The sequence below is a fragment of the Dama dama genome, chromosome 20, assembly GCF_033118175.1.
Source record: "Dama dama isolate Ldn47 chromosome 20, ASM3311817v1, whole genome shotgun sequence".
Classification (NCBI taxonomy): Eukaryota; Metazoa; Chordata; class Mammalia; order Artiodactyla; family Cervidae; genus Dama; species Dama dama.
In genome coordinates this window covers 100,376,919-100,398,066 of record NC_083700.1, presented here as the reverse complement: position 1 = coordinate 100,398,066, position 21,148 = coordinate 100,376,919, and the positions used below count along the sequence as shown (strand labels likewise).

At 40.0% G+C, this 21,148-nt stretch overlaps 1 protein-coding gene across 2 annotated transcripts in view; it reads left to right on the top strand.

The window, feature by feature from the left end:
• CCDC30 (coiled-coil domain containing 30) overlaps window positions 1-21,148 on the top strand; it is a 119,596-nt gene that overhangs the window by 72,249 nt on the left and 26,199 nt on the right. For both annotated transcript variants that reach the window (XM_061122217.1, XM_061122218.1), the window contains 4 exons: window positions 11,919-12,095; window positions 15,416-15,625; window positions 17,182-17,336; window positions 20,792-20,954. In XM_061122217.1, coding sequence (XP_060978200.1) covers window positions 11,919-12,095; window positions 15,416-15,625; window positions 17,182-17,336; window positions 20,792-20,954 — 705 coding nt within the window. The remainder of the gene's footprint in view (window positions 1-11,918; window positions 12,096-15,415; window positions 15,626-17,181; window positions 17,337-20,791; window positions 20,955-21,148) is intronic.

The window sequence follows — 21,148 nt, the reverse complement described above, 5'->3', positions numbered from 1 at the left end:
AAGCCAACTTTTTCACTCTCCTCTTTCACTTTCATCAAGAGGCTTTTTAGTTCCTCTTCACTTTCTGCCATAAGGGTGGTGTCATCTGCATGTCTGAGGTTATTGATATTTCTCCCGGCAATCTTGATTACAGCTTGTGCTTCTTCCAGCCCAGCGTTTCTCATGATGTACTCTGCATAGAAGTTAAATAGGCAGGGTGACAATATACAGCCTTGATGTACTCCTTTTCCTATTTGGAACCAGTCTGTTGTTCCATGTCCAGTTCTAACTCTTGCTTCCTGACCTGCATACAGGTTTCTCAAGAGGCAGGTCAGATGGTCTGGTATTCCCATCTCCTTCAGAATTTTCCACAGTTTATTGTGATCCACACAATTGAAGGCTTTGGTGTAGTCAATAAAGCAGAAATAGGTGTTTTCCTGAAACTCTCTTGCTTTTTCAATGATCCAGCGGATATTGGCAATTTGATCTCTGGTTCCTCTGCCTTTTCTAATACCAGCTTGAACATCTGGAAGTTCTCGGTTCACATATTGCTGAAGCCTGGCTTGGAGAATTTTGAGCATTACTTTACTAGTGTGTGAGATGAGTGCAATTGTGCGGTAGTTTGAGCATTCTTTGGGATTGCCTTTCTTAGGGATTGGAATGAAAACGGACCTTTTCCATCCCTGTGGCCACTGCTGAGTTTTCCAAATTTGCTGGCATATTGAGTGCAGCACTTTCACAGCATCAACTTTCAGAATTTGAAATAGCTCAACTGGAATTCCATCACATCCACTAACTTTGCTCGTAGTGATGCTGTCTAAGGCCCACTTGACTTCACATCCCAGGATGTCTGGCTCTAGGTGAGTGATCACACCATTGTGATTATCTGAGTCGTGAAGATCTTTTTTGTACAGTTCTTCTGTGTATTCTTGCCACCTCTTCTTAGTATCTTCTGCTTCTGTTAGGTCCATACCATTTCTGTCCTTTATCAAATCCATCTTTGCATGAAATGTTCCCTTGGCATCTCTAATTTTCTTGAAGAGATCTCTAGTCTTTCCCATTCTGTTGTTTTCCTCTATTTCTTTGCATTGATCGCTGAGCAAGGCTTTCTTATCTCTCCTGGCTATGCTTTGGAACTCTGCATTCAAATGGGAATATCTTTCCTTTTCTCCTTTACTTTTAGCTTCTCTTCATTTCACAGCTATTTGTAAGCCCTCCTCAGACAACCATTTTGCCTTTTTGCATTTCTTTTCCATGGGGATGGTCTTGATCCCTGTCTCCTGTACAATGTCACGAACCTCTGTCCATAGTTCATCAGGCTCTCTGTCTATCAGATCTAGTCCCTTAAATCTATTTCTCACTTCCACTGTATATTCATAAGGGATTTGATTTAGATCATACCTGAATGGTCTAGTGGTTATCCCTACTTTCTTCAGTTTAAGTCTGAATTTGGCAATAAGGAGTTCATGATCTGAGTCACAGTCATGTCCCTTTACCCTCCCCTATTTATAATTGTCTTAAAATTTTTCTCTACACACGTTTAGAACCACATCAAACAGTGCTATAACTTTTGCTTCATCCATTATACAGAATTCAGGAAACTCAGAAGTGGAAAAAGTGAAAGTGAAAGTTGCTCAGTCATTTCTGACTCTTTGTGAGGAGCCCACTAGGCTCCTCTGTCCATGGAATTCTCCAGGCAAGGATACTGGAGTGGGTTGCCATGCCCTTCTCCTGGGGATCTTCCCAAACCGGGGATTGAACCTGTGTCTCCTGCACTGCAGGCAGATTCTTTAGCATCTGAGCCACCAGAGAAGCCCCTCAAAAGGAGAAGGAAAATGTATTTATCCAGATTTTTACTCTTTCTATACTTCCTTCCTTCCTGATGTTCCAGTGTACCTTTTTAAATTATTTCTTATGTGTATAGAGAGTTTCCTTTAGCCATTCTTTTAGAGTACTTATGCTAGTGGCAAACTGTTTTCATTTTTCTTCATCTGAGAACGTCTTGATTTCCTCTTCATTCCTGAATAATATTTTCCCTAGGTATAGAATTCTGGATCAGCACTTCCTTTCTCTTTCAGCATTTGAAAAATGTTATGCAAATTCCTTCCTGATCTCTGTGATTTCTGATGAGAAGCCTGCTGTCATTTGAACTGTCTTTCCCTAGTGTTTCTCTCCTGTTCCTTTCAAGTTTCTGTTGTCTTGGTTTCTCAGAAATTTGACTTTGATGCATTTTGGTATGGATTTCTTTAGGTTTATCTTGTTTGGACCTCACTCAGCTTCTTGAATCTCAGCTTATGTCTGGGGAAGGCTGTAGCCATTATTTCTCTATGTACGTTTTCAGCCCTACCTATTCTCTCTTTCCAAGATCCAATAACAAATGCATTAGATCATTTGCTATAGTCTCACAGTTCCCAGAGGCACTTTTTTTTCCCCTTTTCCTACCAGGCTATTTTCTCTCTGTTTTTCAGATTGGGTAATTTGTATTGTTCTGTTTTCAAGCTCACTGATTCTTTTCTCTGCCTCCTCCATTCTGCTATAGATTCTATCCAATGAGTTTTTAATTTTTGGCTATTGTATTTTTCAGTTTTAAATTTCCATTTTGTTTTTTTCCTATATCTTCTATTTCTTTACTGAGACTTTCTAATTCTGTTCACACTTTCTACCTTTTCACTTGTTTCAAATGCTTCATAATTGCTCTTTGGATTATTTTATGAGATCTGATTTAAAATATTTGTTACATAATCCTGATATCTTGGTTTGTCATCTATTGTTGCCTTGTCTCATTCAAGTTGAGATTTCTGGTTCTTGGCATGATGAATAATTTTAGAATGAAATGTGAATATTTTGGGTATTATATTATAAAACTCTACATCTTGTTTTATTTAACCTTCTGTTTAGCTGGTTTCTTCTGATGCCACCCTGGGGCAGGTGACATGGAGGAGTATATTGTCTCATCACTACCCCAGGTTACAGTAGAAGCCTAGGTTCCCCACTCAGCCTCTATGAACACCCAAGGAAAGAAGGACTCCTCATTAGTGCTGGTAATGCTAGAAACTGCTGCTCCTCACTAGGCCCGTACTTGTACTGCAGTGACTGTGATGGGAGGGATGTCCTGTTAATGCTCTCTACTTGGCCCCCATGATATCATGATATCATGAGCAGGACAGTTGTGACAGTCCTAACCCTCAACTAGGCCTCCTCTGAAACTACCCCAATAGACAGAAAGGTACCTCCTTACTTCCAGGTATGGTTGGAAGTCCATATTCCCCATGTCTAGTACTACCTGGAAGGGATGAAAACCCCTGCTTCCCACTGGCTCTGACACTATCCCCAGCAGAGGAGTTGAGGTACCTTCTTATACCTGGTGAAGGTAGAAATTTGGGCTCCCATCTTGACCTTTGCTGACATGAGTGAGGTAAACCACAGTTTTTTTGTTTGTTTGTTTTTTAATGACATTTGGCTGGGGTAAAGTGGATAATGTCCAAAAGTTTTCTTTCTTGCTTGCATATCTGTTTCCTGGCCCTCTGTACAGAGTAAAAAGCCTTTCATCTATGCTTCTTGGTGTTGTCTGGGTTGCCAGCTTCTTCAGCACTAAATCTTGAATATACACAGCTACAATAAAACCCAGGAAACTCATAGACATGTCATTCTTCAAGTCCTGAGTTCCCTAGCTGATTCTACTTCTTCCTACTTTTCAGAGTCTTCTTATATTTGTTTTATATATAATGTCCAGAGTTTTTAGTTGTACTTGTTGGGAAAAATAGGGAAAAGTATGTCTACTTTATCTTCCTGAATGCAGAAGTTAGTCTTTCCATTTTTAGAAAATATTAGGTATATGTTTGCATTTTCCCAGTCTTCAGCTTCCTTTGAGAGTAAGAAAAAGAAAAGAGTTTACAGAGGATGAAAGGAATCATTATTTTATCAGAAATTTATTTTTAAAACGTTTTACTCTTTATCTCATGTTTTTAATCATTTGCATATATTACCTTTAAAAAAACTGCTGAGTTCAAGGTAAATTATTTAATTCTTTTCCATACAATATTAAGTGAATTTTAAAAGGGAAAAAAACTCCATAGATACAATTTTTCCTGTATTCTTTTCCAGTTTTTTTCTGTATATACCTTTCCCATATGTATGATGTTTACACACAATACATATATATTATTCATTGTTTCACCATTTTACTTTAATAAGTATTTAATGTTGATGAATAGTCTACGTACCACTTTCAAGTTGGTTTATCTTTAATCATCTTAGCCATTTCTGTGTCTCCACTTAATCACTGTTTTAAATACTGTGGTCATGAGCATTATTATATATTCAGCTTTTTTCTTCTTGCCAACTATTTTATACCAGTAAATTCAATGGAATGCCATTATTCAGCCAAAAGATCCGAACATGTTTATGGCTCTCGATCTGCATTGCCAAATTGCCTTCCTAGAGAATTTGAGCGCCAGCTATAACTTGTGAAGCATCTTGTGCTAGACCCCGAGGTACTGGAAACAAATTTAAGATTAATGGAATAAAAACAAAATGGACTTGTTTGTGTTCACTTTTCATTCACACTAACCATGGAAGGTATGTTCCCTCTCTTGGCTTCAGTGGCTCACAGCCTTTTGGTTTTCCTCCCACTACTCTGGCTTCTGAGCTTTCTCTTCAGGCCCCTTTCCTCTGCTTGTTCCTCACAAGTCTTTAGGCTTCTGTTTAGATTGATCCTCTTCCTCTTACTTTCCTCCTTCTCCCTGGCTCATTTAATCCCAGGGTTTCTGCTCACATTTCTCTGTATCTGTATCTTCACCCCAAGCATCTCTCCAGTGTATACCTACATTCTGTCTTCTTGGGCTACCATCCACTTGCTCATTTGTTCCTGTCAGAAATCCAGGTGTCACTCATTGTTCCCTTTTCTCCCTCACCTGCCACACCCAATAAATGACAGATCTTATCAATATCATCTTCTAAATATCTCTCTAAGACCCATTCTGCCTTTTCATCCTCACCATCCTATTCTAGTCACTGTTGGTTAGTAGGCAGATCACAACAATCTCTGAACTGACTTCCCTGACACACAGACTCCAAATAATCTTCCTAAAGCACACTCTCTTTTGCCTCTGGGCTTTTACTTCTCTTATTTATGAAGTCTTCCAACATCCCCCATCTTCAACATATATATATACACACAGGCAAGTATGCACACATCCCTACCTTTACATCTGCCTAGCCTGTACCAGCTCATCCATCAGGCCTCCAATTACTTATTACTAGCTTAATATAGGAGAAGGCAATGGCAACCCACTCCAGTACTCTTGCCTGGAAAATCCCATGGATGGAGGAGCCTGCATGGAGAACCTCATGCAGTCCATGGGGTCTCGAAGAGTCAGACACTTCACTTTCAGTTTTCACTTTCATGCATTGGAGAAGGAAATGGCAACCCACTCCAGTGTTCTTGCCTGGAGAATCCCAGGGACGGCAGAGCCTGGTGGGCTGCCATCTCTGGGGTCGCACAGAGTCGGACACAACTGACGTGACTTAGCAGCAGCAGCAGCAGCTTAATATAATCACTTGTTAACTTGTCCTTATTTCTCACTAAATTGTAAGCTCCTTAGGGACAGGATTTTGTCCTATTGTAGCCCTAATGCCTGCCAAAGTGCCTGGTGCTTATTGAGTGATTAAAAAAAAAATCTTTATAAGCTATATCTGCCCAGTGCCATACTAAAAGTTGAAAAAGTGAAAAATTCACTAAACTGGTTATTTGTCTACACCTGTAGACAAAAACCTATGATGGGTCGTTTCCCTGAATATGAGTAAAAAGGATACGACTGATTTGTTTTAAAAGTGTATTTCCAAGCATAAGGCAACTGCTCCGCTGTAGAATTCAGGTCAGAAATCTTGCTTGCAGCACTTTCTTCACTGGTACATATTTTTCCTCCATATTCTGCTACTATAAGGAGCATTTTGATAGTTTTTTTATTATTATATTTGTGCTAAGTCCCGAACTAGGAGAAAATAAGCAGAAGGAAGTTCCAGAGAAGGCAGTAAAGGAGGGCACTTTTCCAAGAGAGGGACAGAAGGAGGAGGACTCACAGCAGAACCAAGAAATGAGAGGCGAAGAACAGCAGTTGACCTTGCAGCCTGAGGAAGTTATGAGGCTCAGAGAAGAGCTGAGCCTTATGAATCAGAGCCTTCTTCAGTCTCAGAGCTCTGGGGATACCTCAGAAGACAGTAGTGCCCAGGTAGGTGTGATAAACATGAGGTCTGACTGGCTCCATTTCCTCTGATCAGCTGTGGATAGAGGTTTAATTTTTAATATCACTGTTAGCACATATCTGTTGAGCAATATCATAACCATGCCCCGAATGTTAATAAAGTAGCAATCAAAATCTCAGCTGAGCCCATTCATTGATGCATTTCATTATAAAGGGTTCTTAGGCTCCGCCAATTCTCAGCAGGAAAGAATGCTGATTGATTGTCCTTGTCGGCACTAGGCAAGTGGAATAGGGGACAGCAGGATTTGTGCCACATTTTGTGTTCCTGGTACCTAGCTTGGTATACAAAATACATTGTTTTGGTGGGGGAAAGGCCACAGACTTGAAATTCTTTGAAATATGGCTATAGCTATTTAAAGAGGAGAGTGAAAAAGCTGGCTTAAAACTCAACATTCAGAAAACTAAGATCATGGCATCCAGTCCCATCACTTCATGGCAAATAAATGGAGAAACAATGAAAACAGTTACAGACTATTTTCTTAGGCTCCAAAGTCACTGTGGGCGATGACTGCAGCCCTGAAATCAAAAGATGCTTGCTCCTTGGAAGAAAACCTAGACAAACCTAGACAGTGTATTAAAAAGCAGAGATATCACTTTGCCAACAAAGGTCCATATAGCCAAAGCTATGGTTTTTCCAGTAGTCATACACAGATGTGAGAGTTGGACCATAAAGAAGGCTGAGTGCCAAAGAATTGACGCTTTCGAACTGTGGTGCTAGAGAAGACTCTTGAGAGTCCTTTGAACAGCAAGGAGACCAAACCAGTAAATCCTAAAGGAAACCAACCCTTAATATTCATTGGAAAGACTGATGCTGAAGCTGAAGTTCCAATAATTGGCTGCCTGATGTGAAGAGCCAACTCATTGGAAAAGACCTTATGCTGGGAAAGATTGAGGGCAGGAGGAGAAGGGGGTGACAGAGGATGAGATGGTTGGATGGCATCACTGACTCAGTGGACATGAATTTGAGCAGACTCTGGGAGATACTGAAGGACAGGGAAGCCTGGCATGCTGCAGTCCATGGGGTTGCAAAGAGTCAGACATGATTGAGCAACGGAACAATAAACAATTGCTATTTATTAACAGTCTGCTTGCAGGAGAAATAAAAGGAGTGGCTATATCTCAATTCTTTTACCTCAGTTCTACTGATTGCCTCTTGTACAAATTAAGATTTCCCTACACACACCTTTCTAGGAATTATTTTGAGATCCACAGAAGGAGTATCTCAAAAGTAAACCAACTCATAAGTAAACCAACTTCAAAAAACTGATAATATACATTTGAGGAGTGATTCAGTATACATTTAGAAAACAAGAAAGAAAGAAAGTGAAGTCTCTCAGTTGTGTCAGACACTTTGTGACCCCATGGACTGTAGGCTTCTCTGTCCATGGGATTTCCCGGGCAAGAGTACTGGAGTGGGTTGCCATTTCCTTTTCAAGGAGATCTTCCCACCCAAGGGATTGAACCTGGGTCTCCCACCTTGTAGACAGACACTTTACTGTCTGAGCCACCAGGGACGTCCAAGAAAACAAGGAAGCGTATTAATAAAAGAAGTCAAAAACATACTTGGAAAGAGGTTTGGCTATAAAGTGAAAAACAGTCAAGTCATCGTAAACCAGGAAAATATATACCTGAAAAGGAGATTCAGATACCTTTGAATGAGAAGGAAGTCACTGGATTTGTTCAGAAGGCCACAAGGAAGTATGACATCACATAGTCAAAAAGAAGTTGAATTTTCATACCCAGACAATCCTTTTATTGGACAGTGGGCCAGTGTAGGAGGCTTGAGTGGAGGCTGAACACTGTGGTCACAAAGATGATTAAAGTTTACTTATGAGCTTAAAATGATCAGTGAACTTTTAGAATAATAAAATCTAGAATATGAGAACTAACACCTTGGTTAATTTATTCAGTTCAGTTCAGTTGTGTCTGACTCTTTGCGACTCTGTAGACTGCAGCACACCAGGCTTCCCTGTCCATCACCAACTCCCAGAGCTTGCTCAAACTCATGTCCATTGAGTAGGTGAGGCCATCCAACCATCTTATCCTCTGTCGCCCCCTTCTCCTCCCGCCTTCAGTCTTTCCCAGCATCAGGGTCTTTTCCAAGGAGTCAGTTTTTCGCATCAGATGGCCAAAGTATTGGAGTTTCAGCTTCAGCATCAGTCCTTCCAATGAATATTCATGATTGATTTCCTTTAGGATTCATTGGTTGGATCTCCTTGCAGTCCAAGGGACGCTCAAGAGTCTTCTCCAACATCACAGTTCAAAAACATCAATTCTTCAGCGCTCAGCCTTCTTTATGGTCCAACTCTCACATCCTTACATGACTACTGGAAAAACTATAGCTTTGACTAGACGGACCTTTGTCAGCAAAGTAATGTCTCTGCTTTTTAATACACTGTCTAGGTGTGTCATAGCTTTTCCTCCAAGGAGCAAGTGTCTTTTAATTTCATGGCTGCAGTCATCATCTGCAGTGATTTTGGGCCCCCCCCAAAAAATAAAGTCTGTCACTGTTTCCATTGTTTCCCCATCTATTTGCCGTGAAGCTTAATTTATTAATTTTCTCTAATTTACCCTTTCCCATTACTTGAAGAATCTTTTCTCAATACTTGGTGGGGGTGTGTGTGAAAAACTATTAAATGTATAAGAATTCTATGAGAAATCTGGGGAAATAGCCATTTTGTGAATGAAGAAATCTATATACCGTATAGCCACAGAAACAGTAATTTTCTTCCATAACAGTGAATCTGGTATTGAAAGAAGTGTACATTTTTCTCATTCATTTATTCAGCCAGTATTAACTGAGTATCCATGATGTGCCAGGCCCCACGTTAAGGTACATGAGGTAGATATGGGCCTCATGGGAAAAAAATAACATATTTGTGTTTTAAGATTCACATTTCCCAAAACATTCACGCACATAATATTTTATTTACTTCTTTAAGCAAGCAAGGAAGAAAATACATTTTTAATATTTACCATTTTTTAAATTATTTTTGTTTGTTTGTTTGCCTGCACTGGTCTTCATTGCAGCATGCAGCCTCTCTAGTTGCAATATGTGGAATCTTAGTTCCTCAACCAGGGATCGAACCTGGGCCCCCTGTATTGGGAGCATAGAGTCTTATCCACTGAACTACCGGTAAAGTCCCAGAAAATATATTTTAGTCAGATTTTTGTCTACAGTGCACTGTGCAGTGATAATTTCAGAACCTCTTTCTGTGTATGTAGCTCTTTGAGCATATGATAGCTATAGATTGTTCTACTTTTTAGTTCTTGTGTGTGTGTGTGTGTGTGTGTGTGTGTGTGTGGTTTTTAGACTTCACTGATGTTGCAAGATTATGGTGCTGGTACTTTGCTACTTTCCCTGTGTGCTGCAGTTTATTAATCTCATAAGATGCAAATTTAGGCAGCTATAAACACCTAAACTTTAAAGAATGCTTATAAGTGGCAAATACATAGTAAAAAAAATTGTGAGCGTTTCTATTATGAGTATGTGAGCTATATTGCTCATGTGTCTTTTGTGACATCATTTGTGGCTGCTAATGACCTTTAGGGCTTAATTTCTGTTGTTCAACAGTATTCCAGGTGAGGTTGCAATAGCTGAGTTCTAGATATTACTTTCCCACTATTCTTGAAACACATTTGAACCACTGTTAATTGTCTTAATTTTGTAGATTTAATATGTAGTTTCGCATTTTTCACTATGCCCTAGGCACTGTACTTAGTACTCTGTGGGTATTAAGCAATACAATGAGGCAGTAATATTATTGTTGCCACTTTATAGATGAAGAAACTGAGGCTTTAAAGAGGTTAAATAATTGGCCTAGTATGACACTTTGTGGTGGAACCTGGGTCTGTCTCCATTACAGCCTGACCTTTTAACTGTTTTGTCATCTGCTTCCTCTTGCTGACAGACTCACAGAAAGCATATAGTTCTCACATCAAGCTAATTTTCTAAGGAAGGCTGGCAAGCTGGCTCCAAAAAGCCTTCCCAAGGTGTCTGTCTTAGGTTGAAAATAAAAGTGTTAGTCACTCAGTCATGTCTGACTCTTTTCGATCCCATGGACTGTAGCCTGTCAGGCTCCTCTGTCCATGGAATTTTTCAGGCAATAATATTGGAGTGAAAAAAAAAAAAAAGAATACTGGAGTGGTTACCCATTCCCTTTTCCAGGGGAACTTCCCGACCCAAGGTTCGACCCAGGTCTCCTGCATTGCTGGCAGATTCTTTACCATCTGAGCCAAGGAAACCCTCTCTTAGATTATTGTGGTGAATTTATCTGGAATTGACCCTTAGGCTTGCCCTGTTCAAAACTTTAATGTAATAGCTCCCCTAGAATAGATCTGAGTCGTGGGGATACATTTACATTAAACCAAATCTTCTAGACTACTAGATAAAATTAGAATGTCCATCAGTTATTCTTCTGTAACAATGAATAAATATCACTTGACCATGTTTAGATAACAGTGCATTTATCCATAGCAAGCTAACTAGGGATCTTAGACACTTGCAGCTCTAAGACAAACAAGTTGGATCCAGATTGCCTTTTTGACTAACCCAAGACCAGAACCAAAAGGCTAACAAGGACTTGGGGAATTCACTGTGGCAATTCTGTTATAGCAAGATAAACTAGAATAATGATGTGACCTTATCAGAAAGTCTTGAACAGGAAACACACTGGACCAGGACTCAGGAAACAGTTAGTATCTTATCAATTGAACTGAATAAGGTCGAATTCTTTATCTACTCAGCATGCCTATATGTGCCTACCTTTTAGAAAATCTAAATAATTCCTCCTTTGGTCACGAGTTTTATTGTGCCAGAGAGGCCTGGCAGGAGAGTGTGTTGTTCAAAAGTAACTAAAGGGGAATCATCATGGAGTAAAAGGAAAGCGATAAGGAAGCCTAGGAATTTAGTATCTCTTGCTAAATATCCTTTTTCCCTTTACCAACAGACACTACACACAAGCAAACGTGTGCACATGCACGTGCACACACGCACATAGCTTCCACACACACATTCACACTCCTTCATATATTGATAGTTTGTACTCCCTGTATTTTTAGAATTTTATTTATTTCTTTATTTTTGACTGTGTTGGGTCTTCGTTGCTGTGAGGGCTTTTCTCTGGTTGTGGCAAGTAGGGGATACACTTTAGTTGTGGTGTGCGGGTTTCTCATGCAGTGGCTTCTCTTGTTGAGGAACACGGGCTCTAGGGTGTGTGGGCTTCAGTAGTCGTGGCTCCTGGGTTCTAGAACACAGGCTCAATAGTTGCTCCAGGCATGTGGGATCTTCTCAGAGCAGAGGTCGAACCTGTGTCTCCTGCAGTGGCAGGCAGATTCTTTACTTCTGAGCCACCAGTGAAGCCCTGTACTCCCCGTTTAAAGCATGTTTTGCTCTAAAACTGTCCACACTTCTGTTCCCCTTCATTAATGTGAAAAATAAGAAATTTAATTTTCTATTCTTAATTGCTTTTGTTCACATAACTTCTTCAATATTTTCACTCTGAGTTAAATTATATGAACGCGTACAACTAGCCACACATGTAAAAAGAATAATTGGTTATAGTGAAGCTAACTCCAAAAACATTTACTTGTGACTAATCACATTCTGACAGCTGGAATGTTTTACCAACATTCTTTCAAATTGTCCATGTTTCCCTGGTAAAATGTTTCTTTTAGTATCCATCATTTGGAGAAAAACTGAAATACCAGCAAGAGGAGGTACAACAACTTCACCAGAATTTGCACCGGCTCCAAACTCTATGCAGCTCAGCAGAAAAAGAGCTTCGATATGAGCGAGGAAAGAACTCTGACTTAAAGCAACATAATAGCTTACTTCAGGAAGAAAGCATTAAGGTAATTCAAGTGGGGGTATCCTTCATTTAAGGGTCTCAGTTGCTCAACTGACCCCAGGAATGAAGGAATCTAACTTCTGCAACTTGGTAATTCATGACTGAGTCCCCAGATGGGTAGACAGCATCAGCGATCTGGTAACTCCATCCTTCAACTTCTCTTTACCAAGTAGATGCACACTTCAGTTGTTTCTCTGCTGCTAAAAGGTGTGTGCTATAAATGTGAAAAACTTTTAAGTTTTTTGAAATCATTACCTAGGATATTTAGCACTTAATAATTTCGATGACCTGAACCAAATCTCTGATAGCACTTCCCTGGTTCTCTCTCTGGACATATTTATTCCTAGTAGGTGCATTCATTTTTTAAAAGATTACTTTTATGTGGACCATTTAAAATGCCTTTATTGAATTTGTTACAGTATTGCTTCTGTTTTACCTTTGGTTTCTTGGCCCCAAGGCATGTAGGATCTTAGCTCCTCGACCAGAGATCGAACCTGTACTCCCTGCATTGGAAGGCAAAGTCTTAACCACTGGACCTCCAGGGGAGCCCCTAGGTGCATTCATTATTATTGGTTAAATCAAATATCAACTGCCCCAAGGTACAAACCATGAGAGAGCAAAGCTGTTCTTCTTGACGTGAGTGTATCAAAAAGTTAGAGGAACATCCCCCAAACTCACTTATTTTACAATGACCTGTATAGAACTGCCACCCACAGATTCATCTAAATTTTATGAACTACAAAATGTTCAGACTGAACCACCATGTAAAATGGTATTTTCTTTTAATTATGGTTCAATTCTGTAAACATATATTAGGGACCTAGTTTCTGTAAGCCCCTATTTAAGATTCTGGAGTTCAACATTAACAAATATTTATTGAGCATCAGTCTTAACACAAGGCAGGCCATCTCGTCAATACTGAGGATTTAATGATAGGCAAAATTGACACAATTCTTATCCCCTGGTGCAGGGGTCAGCAAACTTTGGCCTATAGGTAAAATCCGTAGGCAGGATTTGACTTGCCTTTTATTTCTGTAAATAAAGTTTTATTGGCACACAGCCATACCTGTTCTTTCACATATTATTGATGGCTGCCTTTGCATTGCAACAGCAAATATAAGTAGTTCTGACAAGAGACCATGTGGCCCACAGAGGCTAAAATATTTACTGTCTGGCTCTTTATATAAAAAGCTTGCCACCCCTCATGTGGCAGGATCAATAACCTTATTTAAAAAAGTGACATAAAAATGGATTAAGAAAGGTCCCTACTTTTTAAGAGCTTACAGTCTAGTAGGGGTGATATAGAGGGAAACAGTCATTTATCTCAAACTTCTAGAAAAGCCCTTCTAGAGAGGTCTAGAATTCCATAATTGTTTGGATACACTTCTTCCCTATCCTCTTCATTCAGTTTTTAGAATACTAAATATCATATTCTCTCAAGCCTTTGTAGTTTGAAATCAAATTCCAAATCTTTCTCACATTTCAAGACAGCCTTTTACCTTTCCCTTCGAACACCTCTCTTAGATCATTTTAATTGTCCACTCTGACTACATCTTTGTCAAGGTACAATGACCAGAGCAACAGATCATAACATCTTAAATATGGTTGGCACTCTATAAATATCAGTATTTGTTGATTAATGAACAGGTCCTTCAGGGATGGGTAAATGATAGCTTGATAAAATGAGAAGGTACTTTTTCTTGTTTTGAATCTCCTTCATGATAGAGTAAAATTTTGGCCATTTCATTGATAAGACTTCAGTCTTTGGGCTGATGCCTTAGCCCAGGCACCTAAGCAGAGTTATATGCAATAGCCAACTACCTTATAGTGACAGTTTGTCCACTTTATCTATTATAAACCTCCCGGTCCTGAAGGGTCAGCATTTTATGGATGAGAAAATTGTTCAAGGTGGCAAAGCTGACAAATTGCAGAGTCAGAATTTAGTACCAGGCCTATTTCTGTCTTTCCTTCTCTTCAGTTTGGGGCACTTTAGAAACTCGGCTTTGCAAACATAGAACTTTAAAAATCCACTCAGAGATGTTTGAACTCTGGGCCTCTGGCTAATATTCGTCATACTTATAAGACTGGCTAAGGAACCAGAATGCAAATGTGTTGCTTTTAAACCATCTTATTGTGAAATGAACCACTCAGAAGGCTTCCCCAGTGGCTCAGAAATAAAGAATCTGCCTGCAATGCAGGAGACATGGGTTCGATCTCTGGGTTGGGAAGATCCCCTGGAGAAGGGAGTGGCAACCCACTCCACTACTCTTGCCTGGAGAATCCCATGGGTGGAGGAGCCTGGTGGGCTATAGTCCATGGGGTTGCAAAGAGTCAGACACGACCGGGCATGAGCACACATGCACATACCACTCAGGAAGTACAGTTCAACTTCTGTTTTTAAAAGAACAGTGGCTGCAGTGTGGATAACAGATTAGAAGGGACTAAAAATGGAGGTGGTGCAACCAGTGCTATTGCTGTGGTCCAGGCTGGAGATGATGATGATCTAGCAGAGGTGGTGACACAGATGACAGAAATGGACGCGAGGTGTGTTGTAGGGGTAGAGTGATAGCACATGCTGAACAGATGTACGGCGGTGGAGGAGGAAGGCTCAAGGGTGACTCTCAGGTCAGTAGCCTGAACAAAAGCTTGGGTGGTGGCATCCTTTACTGAAATCAGGGAGACTGAGAGGACAGTTTTGGAGATATGGGCAGAATCCAGGTGTTCCACTTTGGCATATATTGGCGTAAATGTGGTATTTTTAAATCATGAGAATGAATCTAGAGAGAGAAAGCATCACTTACAAGGAAGGCCTAGAACAGTCCACTAATATTCAGAAGTTGAATTCACTAGAATAGTCTATGAAAGAAACCAAGAAGAAACAGCAGTGGTAAATGAAAACCAGGAGAGGTGGGTATCACAGACTAAGAGAGGAGAACTTTCTGAGGTGGAGGAAGGAACTGCTACTCACAGGTCAGTTGCCCACGGGACTTAAATTCTGGCAATGGGAAAGTCAGTAGTGCCCTTAGCAAAAATAGTTTCGTGAAGTAGTGGGATTGAAAGCCAGCTTGGAGTAGACTGGGGTTCGAGGGGGCGGGGGGCGGGGGGGGAAGGATGGAAACTATTTAGACCACGCATGTATAGAAACTCTTAGGAAAATTCCTTTGTCAAGCTGCCAGAAGCTCCAGAGAGGTAACCAGCCACATGACATTGGTATTTGTCAGCTCTTGGGGGAGACTACACTTCTTTGAAAGCTGCTTATTCTGGCTCACATTCACATTCATCCCATGCTTATTTTTGTCACTTGTCTTTATTACCCACCTCTAGATCAAAATTGAACTCAAGCAGGCCCAGGAAAAGTTATTAGACAGCTCAAAGATGTGCTGTTCGCTCACGGCTGAGTGGAAGCACTGTCAGCAGAAAATCAGGGAACTGGAGCTGGAAGTACTTAAACAGGCTCAGAGCATTAAATCACAGAACAACCTACAGGAAATGCTGGCTCAGGAGAAATCTAAAGTTGCTGATGCAGAGGACAAGGTAATTATCCTCACACTTAATAAATATCATGCCCTGGATACTACTACTGAAATTCTGTTTCCCTGAGGATTTTAAGAAATAGATACAGTGCAAATGATAAAATTCTAGGGGTTTTTTACTCTCCCATGCTTTCCTCTTTTGATGTCACCTGTTCCTATGGTTCCAGTAAATCTGAGATAAAATTACTTTCATTGTATACTTTCAAATTTTAAAGGACTTAGTCTCCTGTCACTTGGATTGTCTATGATTTTTAGTTTGTAATTTTTGGAGGGATAGGTGTTAAGAAATGAACCCTTTTGAAATGTTACCCCTGCATTTTAGCCTGCCTAACACCAGGTGGCAGAAGTATGTAACACTTGCACAATTTCTTGGTGGGTTTGTCTGAGAGTCAAATCTCATGTAAAAAATAAATCATTTCATCAAACCACATAAAGCAAACATCAAAATTAGATGATAGCAATCTGTCTTAAACTCAAAAACTCAATGTTGAGCTAAAGAAGCCAGCACAAAAGAGTTCATACTATGTAATTTCATTTATATGAGGTTTAAGAATAGACAAAACTAAGCTATGGTGATAGAATAGTGGATATCCTTATGAGGGGAACATGAGGAAATCGTCTATGGTGCTGGAAGGATTCTTTATCTTGGTCTAAGGTGGTGGTTATGTAAGTAAAACTTCACTGAGTATGTGCAAGTTATGGGCATATTGTCATATGTCTGTTATTACTCCATTAAAAAAGTAACTGGCAAAATTGATAAAGATTAGTAAAATTTTGAAATTTAGACAATATAAATATTGGTACTGGATTTTGTGCAACAGGATCACATATTCTGACTGCAGTTGGAAGAGTAAACTAGTATAGACACTTCAGAAAGCAATTTGGCATTAGTATCTAGTTAAGTTAAAGTTGTATATATACCATACAACCAACCCAACACTTCTACTACTAGGCATAAAAAGTAGGGGAATTCTGCTGCATTCTGCTGCACACGTGTATCAGGAGGCATCATGCGTGCTCAGTCACTTCAGTCATGTCCGACTCTTTGCAATTCCATGGACTGTAGCCCTCTTGGTTCTTCTGTCCATGGGATTTTCCAGGCAAAAATACTGGAGTGGGTTACCATTTCCTCTTCCAGGGGATCTTCCCAACCCAGGGATCAAACCCAAGTCTCCTGTGTCTCCTGCATTGCAGGCAGATTCTTTACCACTGAGTCACCTGGGAAGCCCCAGTATTTGTTTATATAAACATAAATCAACCTCTAAAAGGGTGGACAAGAAACTAATACCAGTGATTACCTATTTGGTGGAGGAAAACTGGAAAGAAGACAATATAAGATTGGAAAGATTTTGTAGCTTAGTTTACCCACACACACTAAATCATGTGAACCTATTGCATATTGCAACAATTAAGTAATTTAATTTAAAAATTAAATCTAGTCACACTCTTCAGATGAGATTTTTATGTTAGTACTATTGTTTGCTATCTATATGGTATTTCCCTAATTGGAAAGTAAGTCACACTTAAAGTTTTATTTGTAAACTCTTTTCACTTAAGATTTTGGATCTGCAGGAGAAGTTAGAACATGCTCATAAAGTCAATCTGACAGACGCTTGTATTTTGGAGAAGAAGCAATTAGAGGAAAGGATAAAAGAAGCAATAGAAAATGAAGCTAAAATAAAGCAACAGTATCAGGAAGAACAACAGAAGAGGTAAGAGGAGCAAAGACGTCATTTTTCTGTGGGCTAACCACCTCTGAGTTTATGAGCAGTGTCAATTTACCACTGCATTTCCTCTGTGTCCCCACTGAAGTAAACTCAATTACAAAACTGCATATATATATATAGATATATGTATATATATGTGTGTGTGTGTATGTACGTGCTAAATGGCTTCAATTGTGTCCGACTCTTTGTGACCCTATGGGCTGTAGCCTGCCAGGCTTCTCTGTCCATGGGATTCTCTAGGCAAGAATACTGGAGTGGGTTACCGTGCCCTCCTCCAGGGCATCTTCCCGACCCAGGGACTGAACCTGCATCTCTTACATCTCCTGCTTTGGTAGGTGGGTTCTTTGCTACTGGCACCACCTGGGAAGCCCCACATCTATACATGATGATATATATGTGTGTGTGTGTGTGTGTGTGTGTGTGTGTGTGTGTATCACTATATTCTGATTGCTTATTTTCTTGCTTGCCTTTCATACTATAGTGTGGAATTTTCAAGGGCAGGGATTATTTCTTGTTCTGGAACATGCTTGGTACACCAGTAAATCTTCTTGAATGAATGGATTATCTATGAAATATGATCCCCTGGGATCTGCTTTTCTAACTCTTAACACAATTGGCACAAAATGCAGAGTAGAATGCGGTTGCTGTTTTGTATTTATCAGCTGATTTTCTTTAAAGAAGGTCCAAGTACTTTATAGGCATCTTAATCATTCACATGTTGATAGTAGTTAAGAGCTGTCATGTTTTTTTCTAGAAGGGTTTTGATTATTATTAGGATTCTTACTAAAATGATCTTATATACCCTAAACTTCAAGTCATGGGCATATTGTCATATGTATGTTACTACTCCATAAAAAATGTAGCTGGCAAAATTGATAAAGATTAGTAAAATTTTAAAATTTAGACAATATAAATATTGGCACTTCTGTGGCATTCAGAACATGTGTCTTAAGAAACTACTTAGTAGTTTTAACTACTGAAAAGATATATAGCCATTCACATAAACTGTTAAGCTCAGAAGCTTTACTTTCAGCTCTAATTGAAACCTCTAGTATAAGACTTCCCTGGAGGTAACAACAGTTAAGACTCCATGCTTCCACTGCAGGGGTCGCAGGTTAGATCCCTGGTCTGGGAACGAAGATCCCACATGCTGCTCCTCAGCACATTTCAAAGAGAAAAGAAACCTCTAGCATAGAGCCTGACACTCAGTAGGTGCTTAGCAAATATGTTGTAAATAAATGACTGTTTGAGTAAGCGAATAAATGAATGTTTGAGTGAATAATGGATTCACTCAGGTCCGATAGAAAAATACTTGTCTCACTGCCGCTTCTACCAAGATGACACCCTTCTCCTGTTTTAATACAGCTAGTTCCTGAATAAATTACAATAAGCACACCTTTTAAAGCACTGCTCACAAAGTTAGAGAAAGCCCTAGGACAAACATACAATGCGGGAAAACAAAAATAATGAATGGTAAACAAACTTCTAAGTCAAGGGACAAATAACACGATCAGCTCCAGGTTCAAGAGAACCCGAGGAAGTTTGCCACAGGTGTGTGCGCTCACTCGCTCAGTCGTGTCTGATTCTTTGCAACCCTGTGAACTGTAGCCCGCCCAGCTCCCCTGTCCATGGAATTTTCCAGGCAAGAATACTGGAGTGGGTTGCCATTTCCTACTCCAGGGAATCTTCTCGACCCAGGGATTGAACCTTCCTCTCTTAGGTCTCCTGCATTGGTAGGTGGATTTTTTTTCACTGCTATGCCACCTGGGAAGCCCTGTAAAATACATGTAGTTTACAGTAATTTTAAAATTTATCTTTGACACCTACTGTTTAAATAGAAATATGTTTAATATCCAAATATTGTGCTTTTCCGTCTATTTTTCTGTTATGGATTTATGGTTTCATAATATTAAATAGTCATATAGCATTTTGTTACATAGCCATATCATAATTTGTATAAAATGTTTTTAGACTTTTTGCTGATATAAAATATTTTGTAATTAACATCCTGACACATGGGGCTTCCCTGGTGGCTCAACAGTAAAGGATCCACCTGCCAATGCAGGAGACGTGAGTTAGATCTCTGGGTCAGGAAGATCCCACGGAGAAACGGCAGCCCACTGCAGTCTTGCCTGGGAAATCCCACTGACAGAGGAGCCTGGTGGGCTGCAGTGCGTGGGGTCACAGAGAGTCGGACACATCTCAGCGACTTAACCACCGCCACCACCATCCTGACACGTTAAGACTTTGCAACTATAACGAAGTATGAGAAGGGTTATACTAAGGGAGATTTAGTATGCTCAGGTAACACTCAGCAGGGACACCTAGTTAGGTCCAGGAAGCTCAAGAAAGCTTTCCTCAAAGAAAGCTATGTAAGTTGAGAGTAAAGTAGTTGTTACGGGAAAGCTAAGTAGAAAATACCAGATAAAGGAAGACCTGGAAGAGGATAGGGACAAGGCTGGAGTCGCAGGGGATTAATTAATGTGGAGGATGACTTGTTTGGGGAAGTGAAAAATTTTCATTTTGCCTGGAACAAAATGTTTGGGGGTAGAGGAAGTGGCAAGAAAGTGGAGCTAGAAAGGTAAGTTAGCTCACAAGTCATATTAAAGAATTTGGGGGAATTCCCTGGTGGTCCGGTGGTTAGAACTCCATGCTTTCACTGCCAAGGACCCAGGTTCAATCCCTGGTTGGAGAACTAAGATCCCACAAGTCCAAAAAAAGAATTTGGACTTTTTCTTAAGAGTGAAGGAGAACGTTACAGCAGTGTTAACACATGTGCATTCGTATCAAGTGTTTTTAACTGACAGCCCTTTATTAAAGCAAGGAGATGAAGGGATTCAACTCATAAAGCAGTGTGGACAAGCACAAGGACTATAGAATTCAGAATGAGAGCCCTGCCTCCCTCTTGCTGTGGCTGTGTGACCTGGAGCAAGTTAATTAAGCCTCTCAGTGCCGCAGCTTCCTCTGTGTTGTTGTTGTTGTTCAGTCACTAAGTTGTGCCCTACTCTTTGTGACCCCATGGACTGCAGCATACCAGGCCTCCCTGTCGTTCACTATCTTCTGGAGTTTGCCCAAGTTCATGTCCATTGAGTTGGTGATGCTATCCAACCTTCTCATCCTGTGCCACCCTCTTCTCCTTTTTGCCTTCAGTCTTTCCTAGCATCAGGGTCTTTTCCAATGAGTTGGTTGTTGGCGAATTCCCTTCTCTGTGAAATAAGGACAGTTATTTCTTCTTAGGGTAGTTTTCGGGAAAGAGAAAGCTAAGAAAAGCTTCCATCACAAAGGAGGTTGCTTTGATGTTGGCCCATTACGGACCGCTACTTTATCTCACTGAACAAAAAAATTCCCCTGTGCCCAGTCTAACAATTTTAGGTCAAAGAGTTTCTTTTGCAAAGCTTTGCAATTCACAGTGTGATTTAATATACATTAATTGCCTTAAGGAAACTCCTAGATCAGCATATGAATGAGCTACAGAAGCAAGTGAAAATCTTACAGGAAAAAGAGAGTCTACTGGAGATGACCAGTTCTCAGCAACAAATCAAACTTCAGCAACAAAAGGCCCAACTTAAAGAACTGGAAAATGAAAAAAAAAAATCTGATGAGGTAAGAAGACAAATAGGTATGCTTCTCAGTTTTCCTATTCCCTTAGACCGAAGTAATAGTTAATAAGAGCTAATAATTCTTGAATGCCTAGCACTTTACCCATAAAGTTTAGTTAGGATTCAGACAGGGAAGCAGAATCTACTCTAGATATTTCAGGCAAGAAGGAATTTAACACAGGGAATAACATGCTTACA